Source organism: Crinia signifera, chromosome 1, assembly GCF_055691185.1.
Source record: "Crinia signifera chromosome 1, ASM5569118v1, whole genome shotgun sequence".
In the NCBI taxonomy this organism is placed as follows: Eukaryota; Metazoa; Chordata; class Amphibia; order Anura; family Myobatrachidae; genus Crinia; species Crinia signifera.
Genome location: NC_139217.1, coordinates 454,953,425 through 454,980,097, shown reverse-complemented (window position 1 = coordinate 454,980,097; position 26,673 = coordinate 454,953,425). Strand labels below are relative to the sequence as shown.

General features: G+C 43.8%; 1 protein-coding gene across 2 annotated transcripts in view; it reads right to left on the bottom strand.

Moving 5' to 3' along the window:
* MYO5B (myosin VB) overlaps nt 1-26,673 on the bottom strand; it is a 169,446-nt gene that overhangs the window by 71,217 nt on the left and 71,556 nt on the right. For both annotated transcript variants that reach the window (XM_083155107.1, XM_083155112.1), the window contains exons 3-6: nt 25,582-25,753; nt 24,326-24,470; nt 4,867-5,023; nt 22-165 (exon numbers count right to left, since the gene is read on the bottom strand). In XM_083155107.1, the coding sequence (XP_083011233.1) occupies nt 22-165; nt 4,867-5,023; nt 24,326-24,470; nt 25,582-25,753 (618 nt within the window). The remainder of the gene's footprint in view (nt 1-21; nt 166-4,866; nt 5,024-24,325; nt 24,471-25,581; nt 25,754-26,673) is intronic.

Sequence of the window (26,673 nt, the reverse complement as noted above, 5' to 3'; positions counted from 1 at the left end):
TGGGAAAACCAAGACACGAACCTGAAATACGACACGTGACTTCTCCAGAAGGTAGGTCCTCATATTGGCACCGATGATGTGGTATCTCTTATCAAATCCAATCTGAATGTATTTCCCAAAGCGGCTGCTGTTGTCGTTCCGGGTGGTTTTGGCATTTCCGATGGCCTGAGTGACCAAATGTCAGAGGTTAATCTGTAGTCAGAGGATAACTTGTAGGTACAGCACACTCCTACCCAGAATATGATGACCAAAGGAAGCTCAAATATAGATAGATAGACACTGCTATGAAGTGAAGTATCACCACTGACCACTAGAGGCCGCTCAATGGACCAAATGACTCCTTTGTGCTAAAAAAATAATAATAATGTAATAACAGAAAGTGAAAGCAATTTTTGCAGGGACATTGATTCGTTTTAAACTTGCTGGATATGGAGAGAGAGACCTGTGAAGACAGAAATTGGAGGTAGTAGCAGATTAGGACTGGGGGTGGTTGCTGGGCTAAAAACTGTCAAAGTGAAAGTACATTGCAGAAGCCGCCATACTGACTAGTATAGAAGTGTGTGTGTGTGTGTGTGTGTGTGTGTGTGTGTCATTCCATGTGACTCACGTTATATTTCACGTTAATTTGGTGAAGTTCATACACACCACACACAAAAATGAAGCTGGTATTTAAAAAAAAAAACATTTAAAAAACATAACAATAATATGTGGGGTAGGTAAGTCCTACTTCAGTCTTAGCAGCAGTAAAAAAAAAAAACACTCTTAGTAATTAATTTTTATTGTTTATATGCGTGACTCATGTTACGACAGATATAGGAACCGAGGGGACAAACAATATTTATTTAAACCTGCTCTCCTAATTATTTTGACAATATGATTGTTTTACTTTACACTTATAAGACCCTACACTTATGATTGATACACAGGGCTACGTATAGGAAGATGTTTTCTGCAGGAGAGTATGCGGATAGCAGGGGGCAATGGATGAAAGTCAGCAGCGCTGAACGATATCAACAGTTGCACGTTTCGTTGCCATACACTGCAGCAGGGACAGCGCCACCCCTGACTGTGCCATTGGCCGGCTACGTGCTGCATGGGTCACAAGATCTCGCTCAGTGAGCCAACCAGAGTGAGACACAGGGCATCATCTCATAGCAGCCAATCAAATTCTGTCTATTCCATATATACCTTCAAAACCCATCTCAATCAGCATTGTACATTTAAGTACAATATACAACATTTTATCATCCAGTGCATTATTTTCTCTGTGGCATTTAGTCTGCAGATCATGAAACATGGTGTTCCTCCGCTACCAATTCTGACAGAGTGGTGTCGCTAGTGGACTCCTTCAAGTTCCTGGGAACCACAATCTCCTGGGACCTTAAATGGGGGCCCAACACTGATGCTATTCTTGGAAAAGCGCAGCAGAGGCTATTCTTCCTTAGGCAACTGAGGAAGTTCAACATCCCACAGAAGCTTCTGCTCCTCTTCTACTCCGCGGTTGTGGAGTCTGCTCTGTGCTCCTCAATACTGGTCTGGTGCGGCTCTGCCAGTGGGAGAGACAAATGCAGACTCCAAAAGGTGGTCAGAACTGCGGAGAAGATAATCGGGACTGACCTTCCCTCTGTCCAGGACCTGTACCTGTCCAGAGCAAAAAAGCGGGCAACGAAGATAGTCAAGGACCAACTACATCCTAGCCATGGCTTGTTTATCCTGCTGCCATCAGGCAGATGCTACAGGGCTATTCCCACCAGGTCCACCAGAAGCCTAAAAAGTTTCTTTCCTCAAGCGGTTCACCTGTTGACACGTGAACTCATGAACACCTCACTGCCTAGTCGCGCCATAACCCTTTGCACATAATCTAACGCGGTGTCCCCTCAGAATAACTTTCTGTATGACTGTACATGTTCCCCCACCTGTTTATATTGTTTATTGATTTTACTGTATGCTGTATACTTGTTACCCACCTGGCTGCTGCACAGCAAACCGAAAACAAATTCCTAGTATACGCAAGTACACCTGGCCAATAAAGCCAATTCTGATGTTGGGACATCTACTAAAATGTGACATGCCACTAGCAAAATGTATTCCAGGGATAACCAGCTACCCTGTTTCCCCGATAATAAGACCTACCCTGATAATAAGACCTACCCTTATTTCTGGACAACGGTCCAAAATAAGCCCTACCCCAAAAATAAGCCCTAGCTAAATCCCCATTTTGCCCAGTCCCTGTGCTAAACTTCCAGCTACCCCCCCCCCTCCATGAAATGGATGCTGTTGCTACGGTAGCAGCCCTGGTACCGCTGAAGCCCCTGCAGGCATCAGTGGCCCCAGGGATGCATTGCGCATGTGGCTTCACGCACAAGGAAACGCAGAAGGAAAGGAAAGCGTCAGTTGTGCTTAAAGTATTAGGTGATTGAGGGGCATGATGTGGATAAAAGCAGGACTGAGAGGCTAAAATAAGCCCTACCCCGAAAATAAGCCCTAAGGTGTTTTTTGGACTGATAAAAAATATAAGACAGTGTCTTATTATCGGGGAAACATGGTAGATCTTTTGCTAAAATGAAGTTTGACGGAGTCACTGGCCTGGCAATGAAAGGGATTTAGGTGTAAACGGTCACATTCCAAACAATCTGCATTCATTCCTAACCGACACATTCTACAGATCCACAGGTGGCCTGGGAAACGTGGACCGTTGGTAGGTCCCAAGGACCGGTTTGGCCACCCCTGTGCTAAGGCGTCGTCAATGTCATGGGATGGAAAATCATCAACTCCTGTTCTGCAGATAATTTGCAGGACCAGACAAGCCGTGACTGTGCTGCGTCCTTCTGGTAGCCAGAGGCTAAACCAGTAAAAGAGAAAAACATGCCATTCCGGTCCACCCACAACATTAATTCCCCTTTAAACCCAGACGGGTCCCAGTAACAGGAGAGCACTTCCCATGTCATTGTGTGTGTGACCTAGTAACAGACTGGCAGACAGATCCATGCTAATCTATATAAAGCCACTATTATTTGTGTATAGCCTCATGCATGCCTTCAGGTGATGGGGCTAGAATTACACTGAGAGCTAATTACAACTTTACATTACACACACACACACACACACACACACACACACGTATCTCCTCTCAATATAAAATTAATTCTACCTCTTATCTCTGTACCTGCTGCCTGATTGGTAATTTTTTTAAAGTTCATTCTCTAATTAAATGAATGTAAGCAATATAAAAAAAAAAAAAAACATAGGTACAGTGTAAGTACCCCGTTAAATATCAGTGGCTAGAGCCAGAAGACATCCCGGGACAGTCCAAGCAGCTTGTAGGAGCAGAACTAATAGAGACCAAGCTGCCCCCCCCCCCTTCCGCTGTTGCTTCTGCCCCCCACCATGGTCGCGGGACCGGCGCAGGCACAATCCGCCTCAGTACCGGGCATGCACAGACCCCAGATTCTATGGGCTGCAGTTGTAGCAGCCCATAGAGGCATCCCAGAGACAGGGAACACCTCCCAATGGGACGGCCTTGGGTGACTGGCAGGTCGGGCTTCCAATAGGAAGTCACTGCCAGTCACAGTGAAGCCAGTGAAATCTCACAGTGCACTGTAGCGGATATTACCTTAGGGGCTGCAGACCTGCAGCTCATAGGTAAAAACCGCCACTGGATGTTGCTATGGGCAATCAATAAGCGTGTCTCTATATAAATAATAAGTCGATTCTGATTGGTTGTTACTTAGCAACATCACATCTTAGTAAATTAACGCAACAAATCTTGTAGTTTAGCCATTATGTATCATTGGGGTCAGCAGAGTCTGGGGACAAAATAAATAACAGAAAATGTGTTTTTGGGACACAAATTCCAGACTTTCTTTCTTATTAAAAAAACAAAAAAAAGTGGTTAATTATAACTTCTAAAGCATCAGTAACTTTGTTATCCCTACATGACTGCATTGTGTAATTTAGTACATATAAATATAAGTAGAGAAAGCTTCATTCAAGAAAATAAATATAATACATCCATAATTATTATAGAAGTTACAAAAGACAACTGTATGGAAATGTATATAAAATGTAACACTGTGCACTAACATGCTGAAATGTGCTTAGATATCGCTGGCTTATTCAGGTGCAAAAATGCTGTATCTGGTCAAAGTAATAGCCCAAATTGCAGAGGGGGGGGGGGGAATCTCTTAAAAACATTTTTGGCAAATCATATTTTCAAAAAATTGCTATTTTTTTTTTATTTTATTTAGTTTTTTATTTACAATTACATTTTCATATACCATTTATCTATGTTAACCTGCAAATGTAAAAAGAGTTTAGCAGAATGTTAATTATTCATTTTAAATTATTCGTCTGCAAAAGATGAACAAATGGCGCGGGAGCTTTAAGGCTGATTTGGCTGGTCACTGTTGGCTGGTGCAAATTACATATTAAGTAGTTAACAGCTAGATCAGTCATGTCCAAACTATGGCCCTCCAGTTGTTGTGAAACTACAAGTCCCATCATGTCTTGCCACAGTTTCGCTATTAGTGAATGCTAAAACTATTGCAATGCATGCTGGGATGTGTAGTTTTACAACAGTGGCCACAGTTTGGCCATGAGCTAGATGAACTGCTTGGAGCTCTGTCATGGTGAGGTGTGTGTAGGCCTCTGTTTGTATTCCCAAACAGTTGGGCGCCAACTAGTGGCCACCAGTGTACCATAGAGGTGAGGAGCAGCGTTAGGCTTTCATTATACAAAAATAAGCAATCACAAAAAAATTCCCTCACTCTCAAGCCTTATTTCTGGCCTGCACCCTAAATCTGGCTGGGGTGCCATCCTTCATACCCAACCTATGTTGATTAAACTGGCATATGTCGGTTTCCTTACCTCCATAATTGGACTGGATGCCAGGACCTTCTCTTCCACATTCGTTTCACTGGCAGAACCCCCGACGGTGGCAAAGTATCTCATGGCGTATTTGGCAGACACTGTTTTCCCTGCACCGGATTCTCCGCTTACAATGATTGACTGGTTCTTCTCATCCCTGAAAGACGAAGACCAATCAGATTCCTATTCTCACACTCGATTGCAAGCTACAAAACCAAGAGCAACTAGGCCTGCAGACGGGAAGCACAATGGTGCTATATACAAGGAAAACCAAGACATTAAACGGCAAAGCAAATCCGAATGAATCATTGTCCGGAATCAGATAGTGAGTTCTAGAACTTGCTGAATAGGAATAATAAATGTTTAAGTGATAGTTTTATAGAAGGAGCACGAGAGATAGGATCGCAGCCGCACGTCTCGTGCCAACTCGTCGCAGATTACGCAGCTTTGCCTATGGAAAGTTTTGTCCTTGAAAATGTCCCTGGTTTTAAATATTGGCCCAGCAGCATTTCCCTTGTCTGTGTCGGGTGCAGTGTTAGTTCTTGTCCTCCATGATGCATAAATCCATCATCACTGATGAGTAACCAAAATGCTAAATAAAAACCTTCTCCAGCGGATGTTGTGTGTCAGCAGAAGCCTGTGGCTGGGTCCTAATCCCCCGTTGCATAGAGATTAAGGCCCTTATTCTAGTTCACTCGCAGAGGCAAATTCCTTCTCAAATGGGCAGAACCATGTGCACTGCAGGTGGGGCAGATGTAACATGTGCAGAGAGAATTAGATTTGGGTGAGTTATTTTGTTTCTGTGCAGGGAAAATACTGACTGCTTTATTTTACACTGCAATATAGATCTCACTTTGAAGTAAAACCCCACCCAAATCTAGTTCTTTCTGCACAAGTTACATCTGCCCCACCTGCAGTGCACATAGTTTTGTCCATTTGAGAAGGATTTTGTCTCTGCGAGTGAACTAGAATAAGGCCCTTAGTCACAGGGCAGTCAGGTAAGTGGCAATTTTAGAAGCCTCTTCACTTTCTAAGGATTACAACAGAGGGCCTGATTCAGTCCCGCTCCCTAAGCAGTGATCCTTCACTGCTTAGCGAGCTGATTAATGCTGCTTGCCCTTCCCTCCCCCCGACCACCCTTACCCATGCGAACGCCACGGGAACTGTGACAGTCACCGAAGGCGTTTGCACAGCGACCCTGCACATGCGTATAATCAGCAATACGCATGCGCAGAGCCGCACCATCTGCTCAGGACTGTAATTAGACTTTTTGGTGCCCTGTATCAGAAAGAGTACCCCCTCCATAAGGCACATGTCCTCATGGGCACACAAACAATTGTGAAAAAATCCTCTTTATACCACATTCATGCACTTAGCTTGACAGCTCTTTTTTTTACTCAGTCTGCAATGCCAAGGGTGATGGGTTTGAATCCCAGGTACGTCAGCATCTTGAAATGTAATAAAGGACAGTGGGACTGAATATGAAAGCGCTCTTAAATTCAGATTATGAATGTGTTCATATTCAGTCACACTGTTCTTTATTACATGTCAAGATGAAATAAAGGTAGTCAGGATACGCTGGGCCTCAAATCAGAAGGGACAGAAGCTACCAGTGAAAGTAATTAAAACAGACAATCGACCAGTGCCATGGGCAGCACAGAGACCTGCCAAGTAGGCATTCGCCATGAAATGCGCCAGGCTAGAGACACGGGATTGCACACTCTGTGCTCTGTGAATGTCCCTTATAAACTCCAAGTGGCCAAATGTCAGAATGCACGCTAGGCATCAATGAATAGTGATCGGTCCCCAGCGTTCGGCAGGGTGGTGTTAAGCAGCTCGCTAAGCAGCAAACGAATGTCCCACAATCTGGACCCCTGGTGCGCCTGGACTGAATCATATAGAAAAACATTCAATAAATTAGGAAACTTTTTATTCAAAATGAGGTCATATTGCAGCAACTCTAAATACAATTTCATTTAATAAATATCCATTTGCCAATCAGCCGTTTTACATTGGTGTATTTGATGTAGGGGCAGGGGAATATCAGACCTCAGATGCACTTCTATATTCCCTCTGACCAGTGTTTGCCTCTGCAGACATTCTCCTCTTCCTTGTCTAGGTCATAATAACTAATCTCATTAACACACAAATACCAGGAGTCATTAGGAATTGCATTTCTGGACGCGGTCTCAAAGGTGAGAGCAGTTCATTTAAAAACTTTACACGTCGGTGTCTCAGTAATTATTGGACAAGGAGTCACGTGACGCTGCTGCAGGACCTACATGGGAAAGCAGAGCTGTCAGTCACAGCACAGGCACCAGTACCGGCGACACATTTAGGCCCTTATTCTGGTTCACTCGCAAAGGCAAATTCCTTCTCAAATGAACAAAACCATGTGCACTGCAGGTGGGGTAGATGTAACATGTGCAGAGAGAGTTAGATTCGGGCGAGTTATTTTGTTTTCGTGCAGAGTAAATAATGACTGCTTTATTTTTACACTGCAATATAGATCTCGCTTTGAAGTAAAACCCCACCCAAATCTAATTCTCTCTGCACATTACATCTGCCCCCCCTGCAGTGCACATGGTTTTGTCCATTTGAGAAGGAATTTGCCATTGCGAGTGAATCAGAATAACCCCCTTAGTGCCATGTACCCAGGAAAACAAGGGATCGGTAGAATTTCCTGCTGCCCCGTCAGCTGCTGACCACAGGGCAGGCTCAGACTTGTACAGGCATCTCGCTGTATTGGCGTTTCCTTGTTGCACGAGCAAAGATCATACTGGGAAACGTATTAAAGAACCTTCTAAAGAATTGAGATGCCAATGACAACAATCAGTTCATGGTTTTCATTTAGCATGCCCATTCTATTAAATGATAGGTGGAAGCTGATTGGTTGTTATGGGCAGCTTCTACACCTGTCCACTCGTTAGAAGGTTTGATGCACCTCCCCCTGCGCGTGATAGCAATGATCAGTCAACAGGTCAGCAATGATCTTTGCTGTGGTCCCCTGAACAGAGATGTGGAGGAGAAGCTGATCTCTGTACCTCCGTATGGGCTTATTGTGTATCTGACGTATGTATTGGAGCACAGTCCAGCTCGGATATGTGCCAGTTGGTTACACACAAGCTATGTGCAGCCTTTTGTGGTCCTTGTCAATTGCATTCCGGAGAGAAGCCAAGTCACACAGCAGGAGCGCAGCATTGTATAATGACAAACTTCCACTTCATGCAGGTGTGCCCCACCACTGCTCAGGCTTCATCACCAAACTGATCCCATACAGTAAATACTCTGTTTTCCAGAGGCGGAACTATCATTGGTGCAGCAGGTGCAATGCACTGGGGCTCCTGAGGACTAAGGGTCCCACTGCTGCCCCTGGTCATTAGGTGGACAGTATCTAGGTTGGCAGTAAATACGTTGACCTCTATTGGCCGACAGGCAGAAGGCCGACACATAATATTTGAATATTTAAGTGAATTGTGAGTTGGAAACAGAAGCAGGTGAGTTACAACACAGAAAAAGGTGAGTTTGAACACAAAAGCCAAAACATATTATTATTGTTATTACCATACATCTGATACAATGTTTGGCCTGGTGCAGTGCAGTGGATGTAATGCATTTGTTTTGAGGGAGACATTCTGGAGACTCGGCTGCTGTCCAATCTGCAAACAATTTTCTTTGCTGCAGGAGGAGATAGCTAAACTGCATGCTGAGCTACGTAGGATGTCTGTGTCCTTGCAACCACCACTGCCTCAGAGAGCCCCCAGAAGACATTCTGCCTGGACTGCTGTGGGCTCTGAAAGGCGGAGACTGACAGAGGGCATCAGACACATTCCCCAAGTGGTCACACTGCAAAACTCATATGCTGCTCTTGCAGGGTTGGAATGTATGACCAACATAGGCAATAAAGAACAGGAAGATATGAGGACTTCTCCCATTTCTAACTGTAGGACCAGGAAAATTACACCTCCAAAAAGGACTGCACTTCTTTTGGGAGATTCCATAATTAGAGGAGTTAATCTGGGAAATGATACTAAAGTAGAGAAACAAGTAAGGTGCTTACCTGGAGCCACAGCTCCAAGAGATAAAGAACGCATGCTAAGAATTGTAAAGGCAGCAAGAAAAGATGGGGAGGTGGATGTCATCGTCCACCTTGGCACAAATGACCTGGTTAATGCTGAAGTCATGGCCGTAAAAGATGAATTTAGAAAGTTAGGAACTGCTCTAAAACAGGTGGCAACCACTGTAACTTTTTCAGAAGTATTGCCAGTACACCAAGGGGAAGAAAGAACTCTGAGAATTAGAAACTTCAATGTTTGGCTAAGGAATTGGTGCAACGAGGAGAGGTCAGGAAGAGGAACTAGACAAGAGCCTATTGCAGGACATCAATAAAATGGCATTAAAAGGAGAGGTGATAATCATGGGAGACTTTAATCTACCTGATGTAAACTGGGAGCTGCCTGTTGCAAGTTCCACCAGAAGTAGGGACATGCTGAATTCCTTGCAAGGAGCATCCCTCCAGCAATTGGTGAGGGAGCCCACTCGTAAGGACGCAATATTAGACTTAATACTTACAAATGGTGACAGAATATCTGACATAAATGTGGGTGAAAATCTGGGATCCAGTGACCATCAAGCAGTATGGTTCAAAATAAAGACAGAGACTGACTCATCGCACACAAAAACAAAGGTGTTAGATTTTAGGAAGGCTGATTTTGTAGAGATGGGAAACTCTGTAAGGGATTCTTTGGCAGAGTGGAAGAACTTGGAAGGAGTGCAGGATAAGTGGGAAAAATTAAAAAGTGCAATTCTAAAAGCAACAGAACTTTGTGTCAAAAGAGTTAGGAAAAACACAAGAAAAAGAAAGCCATTGTGGTTTGCAAAAGAAGTAGCAAGTATTGTGAAAGCAAAAAAGTTGGCCTTTAAGAAATTTAAGCAGACGCAGAAGAATGAGGACAAAGAGGTGTATCTTGTTAGACAGAAGGAGGCTAAGAAGGTAATCAGATGTGCAAAAGCACAGGCTGAAGAGAAAATGGCCCAGTCAGTGGGTAAAGGGGGGAAAACTTTTTTTAGGTATATAAGTGAAAGGAGAAAAACAAAAAGTGGAATAATTAGACTGAAGACAGAGAGTGGAAGTTTTCTTGAGGGGGACAATGTAATAGCAGATAATATTAATAATTATTTCTGCTCAGTATTCACTGCTGAAAGAGAGGGGAAGGGGCCACAGTTAAGTTGCAAGTATAGTCAGAAAACTGAGGGAGAGACAAGTACATTTACAGAGGAGAAAGTCCTCACAGAACTCTCAAAACTGAAAGTGGATAAATCAATGGGGCCAGATGGGATACATCCAAGGATACTAAAAGAGCTTAAAGGGGAGCTGGTAAAACCAATAACAGAATTATTCAACCAGTCACTAGCTACTGGAGTAATCCCAGAGGACTGGAAAACAGCGAATGTAGTCCCACTGCACAAAAGTGGAAGCAAGGAAGAGGTAAGCAACTATCGACCAGTGAGCCTTACATCAGTAGTAGGGAAATTGATGGAAACACTCTTAAAACAAAGAGTTGTAGAATATCTCAAAACCAGCAATTTACAGGATCCAAAACAGCATGGGTTTACTGGGGGAAGATCATGTCAAACAAATCTTATTGACTTTTTTGACTGGGTGACTAAAGTAATAGATCAAGGTGGGGCTGTAGATGTAGCTTATCTAGACTTTAGTAAAGCTTTTGACACTGTCCCACATCGCAGACTGTTAAATAAACTTGAAAAAAAGTGGTTGTGATGCCAACCTATTAGGCGCCTGTGGTGGGATGGTTAGTGGAGCTGCTACTAGGAAAGGGGGTGAGAGCCCCTAAGAGAATACAAAAATACAAAAAGAAGATAGTAGCGCTAGACAATATCAGATAAAAAAATACAGGGTTTATTACACAATTAAAAATAGCACAAGAAATGAATAATAATATGCATATGCAATGGGCTAGGCACCTAATGCGCTAATAATAGGAATGGACCATTATTAGTGCATTAGGTGCCTAGCCCATTGCATATGCATATTATTATTCATTTCTTGTGCTATTTTTAATTGTGTAATAAACCCTGTATTTTTTTATCTGATATTGTCTAGCGCTACTATCTTCTTTTTGTATTGTTAAATAAACTTGAAAGCTTGGGATTGGATTCAAAGATAGTTGAATGGAAAAGAGCGTGGTTGCAGGACAGAAAACAGTTGTAGTTGTAGTAAACGGAGTACAGTCAAAGGAGGGGAAGGTTACAAGTGGAGTACCCCAGGGATCTGTACTTGGACCGGTGCTTTTTAATATCTTTATTGGTGATATTGCAAATGGAATTGAGGGTAAAATGTGCCTTTTTGCAGATGACACAAAGGTATGCAACAGGGTAGACACACCAGGAGGGGTAAAACAAATGATTGAGGATCTAGGCAGATTAGAGAAATGGTCAAGAGAATGGCAACTACAGTTTAATGCCAAAAAATGCAAAATCATGCACTTGGGTCTCAGAAATCCAAAGACTCAATATAGTATAAATGGCACTATAATGGAAACTACTGAGAAAGAGAGGGATCTAGGTGTCACTATTTCAGGGGACTTAAAAGCAGGTAGGCAATGTAACAAAGCAATGAAGAAGGCAAGTCAGATGCTTGGTTGCATAGGGAGAGGTATCAGCAGTAGAAAGAAAGAAGTAATAATGCCACTGTATAGGTCATTGGTAAGACCTCACCTAGGCCCTTATTCTGGTTGGTGCGGTCGAGCCGCATATGCGGCTCCGACCGCACCAGACGAATCCCCGCCTACAAGACGGATCGGCACGGCCGTCCGTACACGGACGGCTGCCGATCCGCATGAAAATGGCGGGGCGTACGCCTCCACCATGTTGGGAGCTGCCCCCTGCATTCGATGGTCGATGACCATCGAAGGCAGGGCCGCACGCTCCCCCCGCTCACGCAAGCTTAGAGCACACGGACAATCGTCCGTGTGAAAGCTTGTATTGGGGCGGGCAGCTGACATCCGGCGATGTCAGCTTTCCGCCCCCATCACTGGCGTCATAGCCTCATTACCATGCATACGCCCCGCGTTTGCATGGGAACGCCCATGAAACGCTGGGCGTATACATAGGGTAATGAGGCTATTAAGCCCCTCACACCCCTATACGCCCCCTTTGCGGCGTCTAAATTTTTTACTCGGCGAATTCCCCTGCACATGCGCAGAGTGACCTCTGCGCATGTGCAGAGTGTAAACATCGGCGGTACGGCCGCACGCGGGCCGTACCGCTCAGATCAAAATAAGGGCCCTAGAGTATTGTGTTCAGTTCTGGAGGCCATATCTCCAGAAGGATATAAATACATTAGAGACTGTACAAAGAAGAGCAACTAAAATGGTGCATGCCCTACATCACAAAACGTACCAGGAAAGACTAAAAGATCTTAATATGTATACTTTAGAGCAGAGAAGGGAAAGGGGGGACATGATAGAAACTTTCAAATATATCAAGGGCTTTAACAAGGTACAGGTGGGAGACATTCTTCACAGGAAGAGGAGCAACAGAACACGAGGACATGCACTGAAACTAGAGGGAGGAAGATTCAGGGGAAATGCGAGGAAGAATTTTTTCACAGAAAGAGTAGTAGATAAGTGGAATAGCCTCCCAACAGAGGTGGTAGACGCAAATACAGTAGTACAATTTAAACATGCTTGGGATAAGCATATTGATATCCTTACAAAAAAATAAGGATCAAATATGGTTTGAGGTAACATGTTTAAAAAAGGGGGCAGACTAGATGGGCCAAGTGGTTCTTATCTGCCGTCAAATTCTGTTTCTATGTTTCTATAAAAAGGTGGACATGGATTAGGTTGACCTGGTCGACAAAAGCAAAAACATTGACATGAAAAAGGCCGACAAGTAAAAAGGTTGACTTGCTTTTTTTTTTTTTCAACCGACTTGTTCATACTATCACAGTGGGCATAGACGGAAAATATAATAGAGTGCCGAGCCATGCGAGGGGACGGGGTACACGTATACGTTATAGACATGAAAAACCCATGTTAACCTTTTCCTTTTGGACCCTTTTCATGTGTTGATCTTCTGTCTGTCGACCAATAGTGGTCAACCTATTGACTTTTGACCTTGTCGACCCAACAATCAAGTGATACTGTAGATGTCTGCAGAGAACATCTGCAATGAATTGTATTGTCATACCATATCCCCAATCAAAGACAAACAGCTACATAGCTCATCAATAATCAATGGGATAAACATGAATATAAATCAGACTATCAAGGTAGTGCACAACTGCATAGTACATCTGGAAACAACGGGATTAACATCTACATAGAACATAACCAATATAAGGCAGCATTGCAATAGACTAGAGCATCACCAATCAGGATGAGAACTTGCACATAGAACATCTCTAACGGAGGAGATCAACCATAACATAAGACCGCAAGTTACATGGAATAACGGTCTACAGATGCAGGCATGGCGGATGACGTCCTGACAGTCCGGATTCCAATGGTCAGTATACCGACATCGGACTGTTCAAATGGCCGACAGTCAATCCCGACTGACAGGGGCTATTCTCCCTGACGACCTCTCGGAAGACCAGATAATTGCACTCAAGCTTCAAACAAGCAGATGAGAGACAGGCATTGTTTAGGGAGTCGCCATTGAAGTGCAGCCGGGTGAAGTAATTATACTCATTTGCATTCATGTTTAATTGGATCTTCTGCATATCTCTCAGCAAGTAATATGTGCAGTCACCATTGTGGGGTTTACAAGAGACAGTCCGGGCCACAGCACAAATAGGGCACTGCTATGTTACTTATCTTCCTAAAGAATAACAAACTCTAAAATTTATTTACAATTATTATTCAAATAAATTATTTAGATGAAAATGCTTGTAAAACAAGTTTTCGGAGATTAGCAAAACTATTAAAATGGCCAATGGCACTTGCAAGAGTTCTCCTTGATTCCTAGGAGAGCAGACTAAACTCCCATATCCCATCCAAGAACCTGATACCATACATCATAGGGAGGAGTCAAGATGACGCAACTCACATGGCCCCACTACCACCACTTAGCAGGAAGTAGCACCACCAACTCTGCTGAATGTCACAACCAACCCTGTGAAGGTCCACTTCCCTCCAAAAAGATCCAGTGAGGGGAAGCAGCTAATGTTAGTAAGTATGCCAAAATTTACTTCACCTCCCTTGACCTCTCACCATCCATCTTTTCATGTGTGTTTGTATGAGTCTGCCATCTACTCTGCCTGTTCTAATGCTTAAATAAAGTTCCAAAATTTAACTTATTGCACCCCTAAGCCATCCATGACCTCCACTACCCCAAAAGTCAACTACTTGAGCATCAACCCAACATCTGCCTCTCCTCCTCTAGGATTAGATCCTTCCTCACCATGGAAACCAACAAATTCATGTTCATGTACTTGTCATTTCCTGACTAGACTACTGCAATCTACTGCTCTCTGGTCTTCTTCTCATTCACCTCTCCCTACTGCAATCTCCTGCTCTCTGGTCTTCTTCTCATTCACCTCTCCCTACTGCACTCTCCAGCTCTCTGGTCTTCTTCTCATTCACCTCTCCCTACTGCACTCTCCAGCTCTCTGGTCTTCTTCTCATTCACCTCTCCCTACTGCACTCTCCAGCTCTCTGGTCTTCTTCTCATTCACCTCTCCCTACTGCACTCTCCAGCTCTCTGGTATTCGTCTCATTCACCTCTCCCTACTGAACTCTCCAGCTCTCTGGTCTTCTTCTCATTCACCTCTCCCTACTGCAATCTCCTGCTCTCTGGTCTTCTTCTCATTCACCTACTGCAATCTCGTGAACGCTGCTGCCTGCCTCAGTTACCTCTCCCACCAATATGTGTCACCACCCTCCACTGCAAAATTGTATAGTTCAATCTCCCTAGTCACTTATGAAGCCCCCAATCACTCCCTCCTGCATTTACGATATCATGTCTGTCCACACTCCCTTCCCTCCCTCTTCACTACTGTGCACCTCTTCTCATTACCACATCCAGGATTTCTCCTCTGCTGCCCCTCTACTGAAGAACTCACACTTAAGCTGGTCATACACCTACATATTTATTGTCAGATCTGGCTGGTTGGAACAAAAATCTGGTAATTTCTGAATTACAGTTTTCCAGCATTACCAAGCAAATGGTCAACTGTCATTTGCTCTCATCCGTAACCAGGTTTTTGTTCCAACCAGCCCAATCTGACAATAAATCTATAGTTGCATGGCCAGCTTTACTGCCAGACACCACTTCTCCGACTTCTCTCCCAGCTCATCCCCCATAGGCTGTAAGCCCGCACAGGCTGTCCACCTAGCACCATCTGTCACTAGTGTAAATTTGCTCCCCTAATCTCAATTTCTCCTACCAGTGAAGCTGATTCTGCTTGTCCACCAACTTAATGGGTATAGTGTCATTTAGTGCTGCCTACCCCATACTCCCCACTGTGAGACACATCATTGCTTTGATTCTGCAAGACCTAGTGTGTTGCTCTGTCCTTCTCTCTACTCCCCCTACTACTCCTCTTGATGTTTCTACTGTGGTTTCATGCCTAGCCTATGTACTTATATATTAGGTCATTCTTTTCTCACTGTATGATGCTGCGGACACCTGGTGGCACCCTAAAAAGTTAATAATAAAATACCTATATCACGGGATAATGAAGAGAAAGAGATACCCCCCTGGGTGAGCTGAACTATTTCTAGTCATCTGATGTTACAGACTGTAGAGACAACACAGCAAGTTAGCCATTGGTTGGATGGTGATTATTCACCAACTTAACTAGTCATCTGCAGGTTAAAGTGCAGCTTGAAATGTGCGAATGCATCAATCTGGTTCTAATAATAGGATCAGATGCTTCCCAAAGTTAACATGCAGCCTCCTCATGCATCCAAAGTCCACCTGTGAGCGACCTGGTAAAATAGGTTGTCCACTGCTCGCAAAGGTCTACAGGATTCAATATGGGGGGGGAGGGAGGGTCTGGGGGGGGGGGGGGTTAGGGACAGACTTCCAGATTTTGTACTAACCAGCACTAGAAACCATGGAATGGAGTCATTCAATATGGCCACCAGTACTAGGCCAGTTGGCACCAGGGCTAGCTTGCCCAGAGTGTGGTCAGGCCCCCAAAACCCATATAGACAAGTGAAATTCATTCCGGCACATGAACTCCTTAGAACACAGAGACATTATCCTGAGTACTTAAGTCTGTGCTTAACCTTTGCTGCGTCTTGCTGTAATTTCACCATGTGACCTTGCTCCCATCCAATACCCATCCTCACCCCATTTCCTTATCTCCATCTCAGACTCAGCCCGCCCCAACACATTAGTATCCTTCCCAACTTCATCCATATCTCCATACTTCACTCTCTACCTCTCTTGCGCTCTCTGGAATTCCAGATCCATCTGTAATAAAATGGTCATGACCTCTCCAACTTTCCTGCCTCACTACTCCACTATCTGTTGCCTGGCACCCATTCCTCCATCCTCCTGATGCCTGCAGATTGTGTCCTTCTGGACCACCACTCCTGTCCACAGGACCTCATGATGACGGAATCCTCCACCCATGTGACTGGCCCACCACTCCTGTCCACAGGACCTCATGATGACGGAATCCTCCACTCATGTGACTGGCCCACCACTCCTGTCCACAGGACCTCATGATGACGGAATCCTCCACTGATGTGACTGGCCCACCACTCCTGTCCACAGGACCTCATGATGAAGGAATCCTCCACTCATGTGACTGGCCCACTACGCCTGTCCACAGGACCTCGTGATGACGGAATCCTCCACCCATGTGACTGGCCCACCACTCCTGTCCACAGGACCTCATGATGACGGAATCCTCCACCCATGTGACTGGCCCACCACTCCTGTCCACAGGAAATCATGATGACGGAATCCTCCACCCATGTGACTGGCCCACCACTCCTGTCCACAGGACCTCATGATGACGGAATCCTCCACTCATGTGACTGGCCCACCACTCCTGTCCACAGTCCTTTGTACCCCATGATGATGGTATCCTCCACTCATGTGACGACCATCTTGCTCCTGTGAATATCATCTTCTGATCTCTGAAACATCCGCCATACTGCATATGCCATTACATTTATACTGACCACCACTGTTTTAATACTCTTATCCCACTGTGTTTTGCTCTGTTATAATTTCTTTTTTATTATTATTATTATTATTATTCAAAAATGAATTTGACATACAATGGTACCACAGTCTGCAGTGAAAAAGTCACGTTTGGTCATAGATGGCTTCAAATGAGAAAGGAAAGTACATATATCCCACATGTCCATCCGTGATATCCAGAAGTATACAATAAACAAAAGGAACCAAAAGAAAATAAATTATATAGAATTAACTAAGCAGCCCAACTGGTTCCCTCTCCCCTCCCCCTCCCACCAGAGAAGTAGCCTGGTGTACAGTTTGGTTATGTGTGACTGCACCTCAGGAGTCGGGTACTCAACGTACATTCCCCATTTATTACTAAATTTCCGAACCCCGTTTTCAACGTCAGGAAGTGTGGCTCTCCTACCCATGTATAGTATTTGTAATAAGGTCGACTTTACTACTGACAAGAAAGGGGGAGAAGAAGTCATCCAGCGTCTCAAAATTACCTTTTTTGGCGACTGTCACTACAACGGTCAAAAGAGGGGTCAGTGCCTGTTTGCGTCTCTGTAAATCCCAGTTAAGAGAAACTTACAAGGGGCATGGCTAAGTGGGTCTTTGACCAATTTTAGGTGGCAAATATCCTTGATAAGACACGTAACTGTCTCAAAACTTGGGGAGTCCGACACAATCCCACATACGACGGTAAAACGAAGAAAGCGAAGTTCTGCATTCTAGGCATAAACCGAAATACACTGGTATTTCCTTTGTGACTGTGAAATGTAAGCCCTACGCAACGTCCTCAAGGGTATCTTTTGAAGCATAGTTGAGTGTAAAAGTTTGAAGGCTTTTTATTTATTTATTTACAGTTTCCTATATAGCGCAGCTTATTCCATTGCACTTTACAATTTTCCTTATGTTTAGTCAAAAATTGGGCCGAGATGACCTGTGGTATGTCAGTTGCCCATTTTAAGGCTGCTTTAGACCATGTAGTGTCATAGGGAACTGGTAACAAGTCAGCATACAAATACCTCCAACGTACAAAGCCAGAATTCAATATCCCCGGCTGAAAGTTGGGGTCACCCCAAAAAAGGGGCATATTTCTGTTATAGTTTCTTATTTGTTACCCCCCCCCCACTGCATACTATACCTCTACGGTCTGTGCATCCTGCATGCAGCTATCTATACAGCACCCTAGCTGAAAATCGAGGACAGAATTACATCCTCTCAAAAGCCACACATGGCAACTATTGAGGTCATTCAGACCCGATCGCTGGGCTGCGAGATTTCGGAGCCCGGCAATCAGGTAACTGCCACCCCAACCAACAGCCCTGCATTCCCATCTGAATGGGGCCCTATGTGGCAACTTTTTTCGGCTAAAAACTAACGAATAAAATGCTTGTCAGCGAGCGCGGCTGTGATTTCCTCTTCACTGTAATGAATCTTTGTTCTGAGTGAGGAGCTTTCCCAACTGAATAAGGACGAGCTAAAAGACAGCCTTTATCTCCCATCCTGAACACACAATGATGAGAAATACTATTACATCCAAAAGACAATTCAACTTCCTGATAACAGAGAGGACTTCACAGTAATGAGGATAAACGAGAAACCTTGAAGAAGTTCTGCTGAAGGATCTAAAGACCGTGCTCCATTAATTAGCTTTCGCAGCAGCAGATAGCGGTTTGAACGTAATTTATTTATGTTTGCAATCATTTTATTTGCATGCGGAGAGTCTGGTGAAATGTAGAAACTGTGTTACATAACAAACCCCAGCGGAGAACTGAATGCAGCTACAGTAAATGTACATTTGGCGAACGTGGGGGCAACCATCATAAAGATTATACTGCATAGGAGAAAATAATACAGCCTCGCACCAACTAGCACCTGCGCAAAGCGTAAACTAAACATGTGGGGGAGGGGGATGAGAACCAAAATATGGTAATAAGCAGTCAGCAACTAATGCAAATTCACAATATTCAAGTATATGGACCAGATGCACCAAGCTTCAAAAGTGATAAAACGGAGAGTGATAAACAACCAACCAATCAGCTCCTGCCTGATATTTTTCAAACACAGTCTGTGACATGAAAGGAGCTGATTGGCTGGCTGTTTATCACTCTCCATTTTATCACTTTTGAAGCTTAGTGCATCTGGCCCTGGGTCAGTTGGTATCTGTAACTAAGCTGGTGCGGGTCGACTTTGTGAATGTTTACTTAAATGTATTCTGGCCGGAGATGGCTGAATTCAGGGCGGGTGTTGAAGTCATGTTACCCAAGCAGGCATCGACATGCCTCCATCCGCAGGGGCACACCCAGTGTTTCTATGGGCGCGCCCACCGTTTTTGTGGGCACGCCCCCTAAACCTCCAGAGGGGTTTGCGCATGTGCATATTCTGCCTGGTAGGGAATTCCGCCATAACATCAGCCGGGGTAGCAAATTCGTTCTGTACGGAGCGGGTCTAAATCGGCCCGTCTGTATTGTATATAAATATCCTAGTTTGTTATGTCTGTAATGAGAATAAAAGCAGCATTTACTGGCAGTTTATAACGAAGCCTTCCCTTTGGATGATGATAATTAACCCCGCGGCGAATCAAAGAAAAACTTCAACTACGCAAAAAACGGCTTCAAAATCGCTGAACGGCCACTTTATCTGCTGCCTGAAGAGACAGTTTTCCGAAACTTCACATTCTATCGCTATTTATACTGCAGGGCTTATAATGTATACCCTGGGGACAGATAAATCCATATTAAAGTCAGATTTCACATTGTTATTTTGCAGCGCATAAAAAAAAATAAAACCATCCATTGCCAGCCGTTAATTAGTGTGCAATTCAGGGGAGGAAAGAGGAGTCAATGCGTCTTTATTGAGAGCTAAAAATAAACAATTATTTTTTGGTAAATTTCTCTGGGGTAACCCTCGGCAACCGTTCCAGTACCAGGGAGAAAAGTCAGAGGCAGGAGATCACATTGCTGGAGGTTTAGTTGCCGTGATAAATATCTCCAACCAGGGCTGGACTGACCATCTGGCATTTATGGCAAATGCCAGAGGGGACGATGCCCCAGGTGGGCCGATTTCTCTGTACAAGGTGGAGGCTCTGCCTCCCGATTGGTACACAGTCCAGGTTTTAAGGATATCTATTGTTTGAGCAAATGTTTAGCTCAAATTGACTGATTTGACCATGCTATAGCATGGATATCCTTAACACCAGGGCTGTAAACGTCTAGTTTGTGAAACTATGGGTGGGAAATTTACATAGATGGCCGTTTTATGTCACATGGGATGTTGTTACTGGCAACCAATCAGATACTATTATCTTCTAGAACAGTGATTTTCAACCTTTTTTACCTTGCGGCACACTAAATAATAATAATAATGATATTTATATAGCACTTTTCTCCCAATAGGACTCAAAGTGCTTCACACATTGTCTTTACAGCTCGAAATACAAAACAAGCTTAACAGTAGATGTCAGTGAAATGCTTGAGTAAATAAGTACGTCTTTAGTCTATTTTTAAAGGATTCTATAGTGGGCGCTTCTCGCACTGTGCGAGGAAGAGAGTTCCACAGAGTTGGAGCAGCAAAGTTGAAAGCTCGACCCCCAGATGAATTCAGGGAGATTCTGGGTACTGTTAGTAATCCTTCTACAGTGGATCGTAGTAATCGAGTAGGACAGTAAGGGATCAGCAGCTGTTGCAGGTACCTTGGGCCCTGGTCATGTAGGGCCTTGAAAGTGAGTAAGCCAATCTTGAAAACGATTCGCAAGATTTTAAAATTGCCGAGGCACACCATGAGATCCCCACAGGGCAAAACATATTGGCCCCCACAGGAAAAAAATCAAACCTATTGGCCCCATATAAAAAAAAAAATCACACTGGTCCCCACAGGTAACAAAAATAAAATACATTGGCCCTTTACATGAAAAGAAGAGACCAGTAAATAACCTTTGAACTGGTGGTGGCTGTAAACTGGTTTGGGCATCTCTAGATCTGGAAGCACACTTGAGAACAGCTCAAGGGCCACTAGTGTGCCACGGCACAGTGGTTGAAAAACACTGTTCTAGGAGGTGCTAAATAAATAAAAAGTACATTCTGATTGGTTGCCCATAGCAACATCTCATGTGAAAAACTCCCATCTTAGTAAATTTCCTACTGGGACTGCAACCAATAAACTGTGTATACCCTAGGGGTTGCAGATGTGAGGAAGTGCTAATTCCTAAGTACCGTATAATATAATAACTTCCTAATTGTGTGTAATATATAATATAATGGCTTAGAATTTAAGGCATATAAAGTTTTCTTAAGATTTTGAGAGTTCTTCCGGACTCCAGGGAGAATAGACTAATACTGCTTTCACATTGCAGAAATGGGTAATGACACGGTATTCTTAAATGGGACTTTAAAACGGGTCTGAGCCTTGAGACCTTTCACATTGCAGGTGAAAACCGTTTTAAAAATCATTTAATTCCATTCAAACATTCAACCCGTTTAACCCCCAAGGGACACGTTTCAAGCCATTGAAATTGAGCTGTTCAAACTGCCAAAAAAAACGGCTTTAAAACGTGTAGGACTCTGCTTTTTAACCGGGTAAATCAACTTTGGCACTTTCACATTGCAGCCTTAAACGTTTTAAAATGGAAAAAAACCGTCAATATACCGTTTTAAAAGTGCGATGTGAAAGAGGTATAACCCTCTCGGACCCTACACATTTCCCTAGTATGAAGTGATCCGGGGCTTGGTGACATGATTTGTAGGAAGATAAAGCATTGTACAGCAGTTGGGCCAAGATGACATAATATATTCCACCTCATGCCTTTCACCCTGGATATCACCTCCAAGATCTCCCGGATGTTGTTGACCACCAGCCATGGCAAATCCTCCATAAGAGGACATCTGTCATCGATTTGTGGCACTGTATTTCCCTATCAGGGGTAAAACCATTGGTCACGAATCATAGATGGTTGCTAACCACCGAGTGTTGATGTCCATTCTTAGAACATTTACACAGTAGGTATTCTCCTTGCAGGTATTACACTAGTGGTGTCATGATCGCGGAGGATTTGACCACAACATGGAACTGTGGCCAGTAAGGCCAGTAGGCGTCACACAACACTGATGGTAACAAAAAAAAAGCAGTTTTATGGGAGAAAAAAATAAATCTTTCTTTGATAACGAGGACGGTAACAGAATAATGGACTTTTGGCTTTGGTGCAACATATACACTTTTTGGCTGATTCATCAGCATTCGGCCCGCAGTATATTCTCTGTGGGGATCGATGTTGCGGATCTGCGCATGTGTATGGGCTATGCATGTGCAGGACCTCTGGCGACTATCACAAAATAACGCTGTTCGGCCATCTCCGGCCCAGATAAAAGTCAGATCAGACTCATTTTTATCTGCGAGCGGGAGAAAAATCCTTCGATGGTCTGCTCAGCCAGGTGCGCATGTAACTCTAGAGAGAACGTGTCTACTCTGAATGGTCCGTTCTATATGTTGAGTATAGTTGATCATTGTAGAGTTCATTCTAGCACAGTTCAAACCCAGTGCAGTTCCTCTCTCCAGCCTGGAGTGCATCACTCACTGCTTTGGTGCTTCTAGCACAGGCTGGTCTGTATCTTAGCAGAGAGCGACACCCCAGGCAGGAAAGAAGAACTGCAAGGGTTGTGAAAAGTGCAGGATGCTAGAATGAATTGAGACATCAATGCTGAACATCTATTGTTTTTATATATTTTTACATGTATGGTTATGTGTATAACTTTTATATTCTTTTCTATTAAATTGAATGGATCAACACAGTGCGCTCTCCTTATTTAGATTTTTGCTAGAATGAAGACTGAATTGATCCTTCTCACATAAGCTATACAAAAGCTCCCACATAATTGCCCACGGGAAAACTGAATACATGAAACTGCACAAAGTCCAGCACAGAGCGTATCGGACTAGAACAGGCCTTATGGCACCCTGACCCTTTCTGGAAATTCTAATATTGATCTGAAGTCTCATTACCGGTTCTCAAAGGGGATTCGTCATGAAATCCCGACGGTCAAAATCCCGAATGGGTCATAATACCGACAAGGACAAAATCCCGACAAGGACAAAATCCTGACATTTAAAATCCCGACAGGGTCAAAATACCGACATATAGAATGTACAGGTGAAACAGTGTACATGACTTTCCGTCTACAGGTCGCGAGGTCGACATGGGTTTTTTCTGTGTTTTTTGACCCGAATCTCGACACAGTCGACATGGACACAGTTGGAAGTGAACCGCAGCCCCTCACTTCGCTCGCAATGCTTCGGGCATGGTGACTTGCTGCGGTCAGCACACTATTTTATTCTCCCACCACGCCCTAGTGGATAGTAGGGCATGAAATACCGCCTGTCGGCTCATGTCGGCTCAAAAAACTGTTAAAAAAACCAATGTTGACCTTGCGACCTGTCGACGAAAGTCATGTTGACTGTTTCACCTGTACATTCTATATGTCGGTATTTTGACCTTGTCAGGATTTTAAATGTTGGGATTTTGTCCTTGTCGGTATTATGACCCATTCGGGATTTTGACCGTCAGGATTTTGACTGCATCCCCTCAAAGGAACCGCTGACATCCCTAACCCCTTGTGGATTAATAGGAGTATTGCTTTTGCCCTCCGCTGAATGGAAGGTGCTTGCATTCTATTTATAAATCCCTATCCTATATTCTCACTGCGAATCAGGGGCAATACGGTGATTATCAGACAAATAAAGACACCAGTTGCATAAGCACAGCAGGCTGGGAGCGATAACACAGCTGTGAGACAATACGTGTCACTGGATCTGACACACACATCATGGTGTTTTAATATTTAACATTATTCACCCCTCTGGGGATAACGCCGGCTCTTTGTCCTGGTTATAAAAGGTTAAGCTATAGGCAGATGGCTCATTTCTTGCCTTTTGTGCTCAGTGCCAATGAAGTTTTCAATTCGGGTCCCCAAATAATCATTACGTAACACATTTTAATTCCGAGACACACGGCGGCAAGTCTGTAACTAGGCTTATCCAATGCTATAAATCTCGCAGTGGTTCACGCATCTGAATATTAATGGCGAAAAAGCAATTAAAAGTTATTTTTCAGTACCACGGGCAAACTGCCTAATTGTCAGTGTAGATTGTTTGCAACGTTGATATACGGCGGCAGAGAGGACTTGCGGCACAATTTACGGCGCGAAGGAGCCAGGCTCCCTGGAACACAGCCTTCTGGGTAATACACTCAACATTGCCAACGACGAGTCATTTGTAGAGGAATCAGACGTACCTGGCCATCTGCTTGTATGCTTCCTCTGCCACGGCAAATATGTGAGGGTCCATGTCGCCCATGTTTTGCCCGCTGTACGCATAAATGACATCTTCTCCGTAAATTGGCAACTGTTCATATGGGTTTATGGCAACTAGCACAATACCTAGAGGGAAGGGAGAGGTCAGGATGTAAGACGTAGTGCTGCAAAATTCATACACTTCCTGTGGCTTCCTAATAAAAGTGTTTCCAGGGCAGATGGTCATTGATCCTGATGGTGTAATAGCTGCCCAAGTGATAGGCCAGGGGTGTGGGCTACGGTAAGAACCACTGGAGCTTTCTGAAGAGTTTGTACTATGCTGTAACCATCCTTGCTTATAGTGTTTACCTGGTAATTCAATCCCAGTTCCTGACTGTCGGTACATTCCGATAGTCGGGACCCTGGCCCTTTTTCGGTCCGCTTGTCAGTTTATTGGCAGGCGTGATTGAATGTTCCGGCTGCAGATCATCGAAAAGGGGGCGTGTCTGCAAAACCGACTGTGATCTCGACAAAACGGGCCCTACTGCTTTTAAAATCGGGTCCATTCTGTCAAGCTGCCTCTTCAATGCTGTTGGGAACAACAGCATTGAAGATGCGCCTGCCACTATTTCCCCTGGCGGAAATAGCGGAGGGGATTGAATACCCCCGAAGACTTCGGAGGTTATTCTGATTCACTCGGAAAGGCATAATCACTCTCTAGTGGACAAAACCATGTGCACCTCAGGTGGGGCTGATGTAACATGTGCAGAGAGAGTTAGATTTGGGTGGGGGGTGTACTTCAAACTGTTATCTATATTGCAGTGTAAAAAGAAAGGAGCCAGTATTTACCCTGCACAGAAACAATAAAACACCCAACTCTAACCCTCTCTGCACATGTTACATCAGCCCCACCTGCAGTGCAGCATGGTTTTGTCCATTAGAGAGTGATTGTGCCTTTCCGAGTGAATCAGAATAACCCCCTTCATCTGCATCCAGTGTATATGATTCCTTGTCACAATACAAAGTTTCAATACAAAAAAAACTGACCTGACGAACTCAACTCAACCACATGTGAATCTATAAAAAAGATGGGAAGCTCCACAAATGCACCTGGGTACATTGATGGAAGTAGTGCCCAGTGGTACGGTCTGTAACTGGAGGCAGCCATATGTAATGGGGATTCCGTCATATGAGCGGTCTCTGTAACCCAACATTAATCTGCCCTGAGGATTCCGCAATGGAATGTAAGCTCACTTACCACAATAGGTGTAGATGTGGTTGGATTCTAAGAAGCGGACCTTGAGGTTGTGGAGCACAGCCGGCTCGTGGAGGTAACTGAGAGCTGTCAGGTCATTTTCTCCCACCAAAATGTCTGGATTCCGCAAGTGAGGCAACGGGTGGGTGGCCGGATCCACCGGAAACTCCAGAACCTGGACACAGATTAAATAGTGTATGTTACAAAACAGTCAGTCAGTCTTCCCTGTATTTCACTGTACAATGAATGAGCCAATGAACTTGCAAGTCATTCTATGTTCAAAGTGCATCCCCAATCTGGGCACCATTTCCTTCACTACGAAGAAGCTTTGAGTACAATTAGGTCCAATACACAGAATTCCATCAAACCATTCTATTAACTGACTGCGCCATAAAAAGCTGTAACAACAGCAAAATACCAAATTACGATCTTATGGTTATTAAACTCTGGCCTACAGTAATAACCGTCCACATACACTGTATGGATAGCTGCAACTTAACTATAAATGTACAAAGTTGCTACTATAATAATTTAGTTTAGCCGCTGTTCATTGAAGCTTTGAGTTGTAAGTCCTTCTATGTTGTCTTCATTACTCCCATTGAAATACTGGGTGAGATTTAATAGGATGAGAGATTCAGAAAGTGAGAGATTTGGTGAGAAATCTCCAGGTTTTTTTAAAGCAGCAATCATTTACACTGCAAAACCAGTGAGATTTTGCAGTGTAAATGATTGCCGCTTTAAAAAAACCTGGAGATTTCTCACCAAATCTCTCACTTTCTGAATATCTCATCCTATTAAATCTCACCCAAAGTGTTATGTTGCCCAAGTACTGAGTACACATGCATGATTATACATTTCAGAGGGCTGACATTTCTGTATTAAAAAAAAAACAACATTTTTTTTTATTGATTATGGGGGAAATTTACTAAAGGAAATTTGTAAAAAAAAAATAGGTGTATTTGTATCCAGAAATATACTTATTTTTGACATTTACTATCCTGAAAATACGGCAATTCGTATTCATATTGATGTGCTATCAATACGAATACGAATTGCCGTATTTTCGGGATAGTAAATGTCAAAAAAAAGTATATT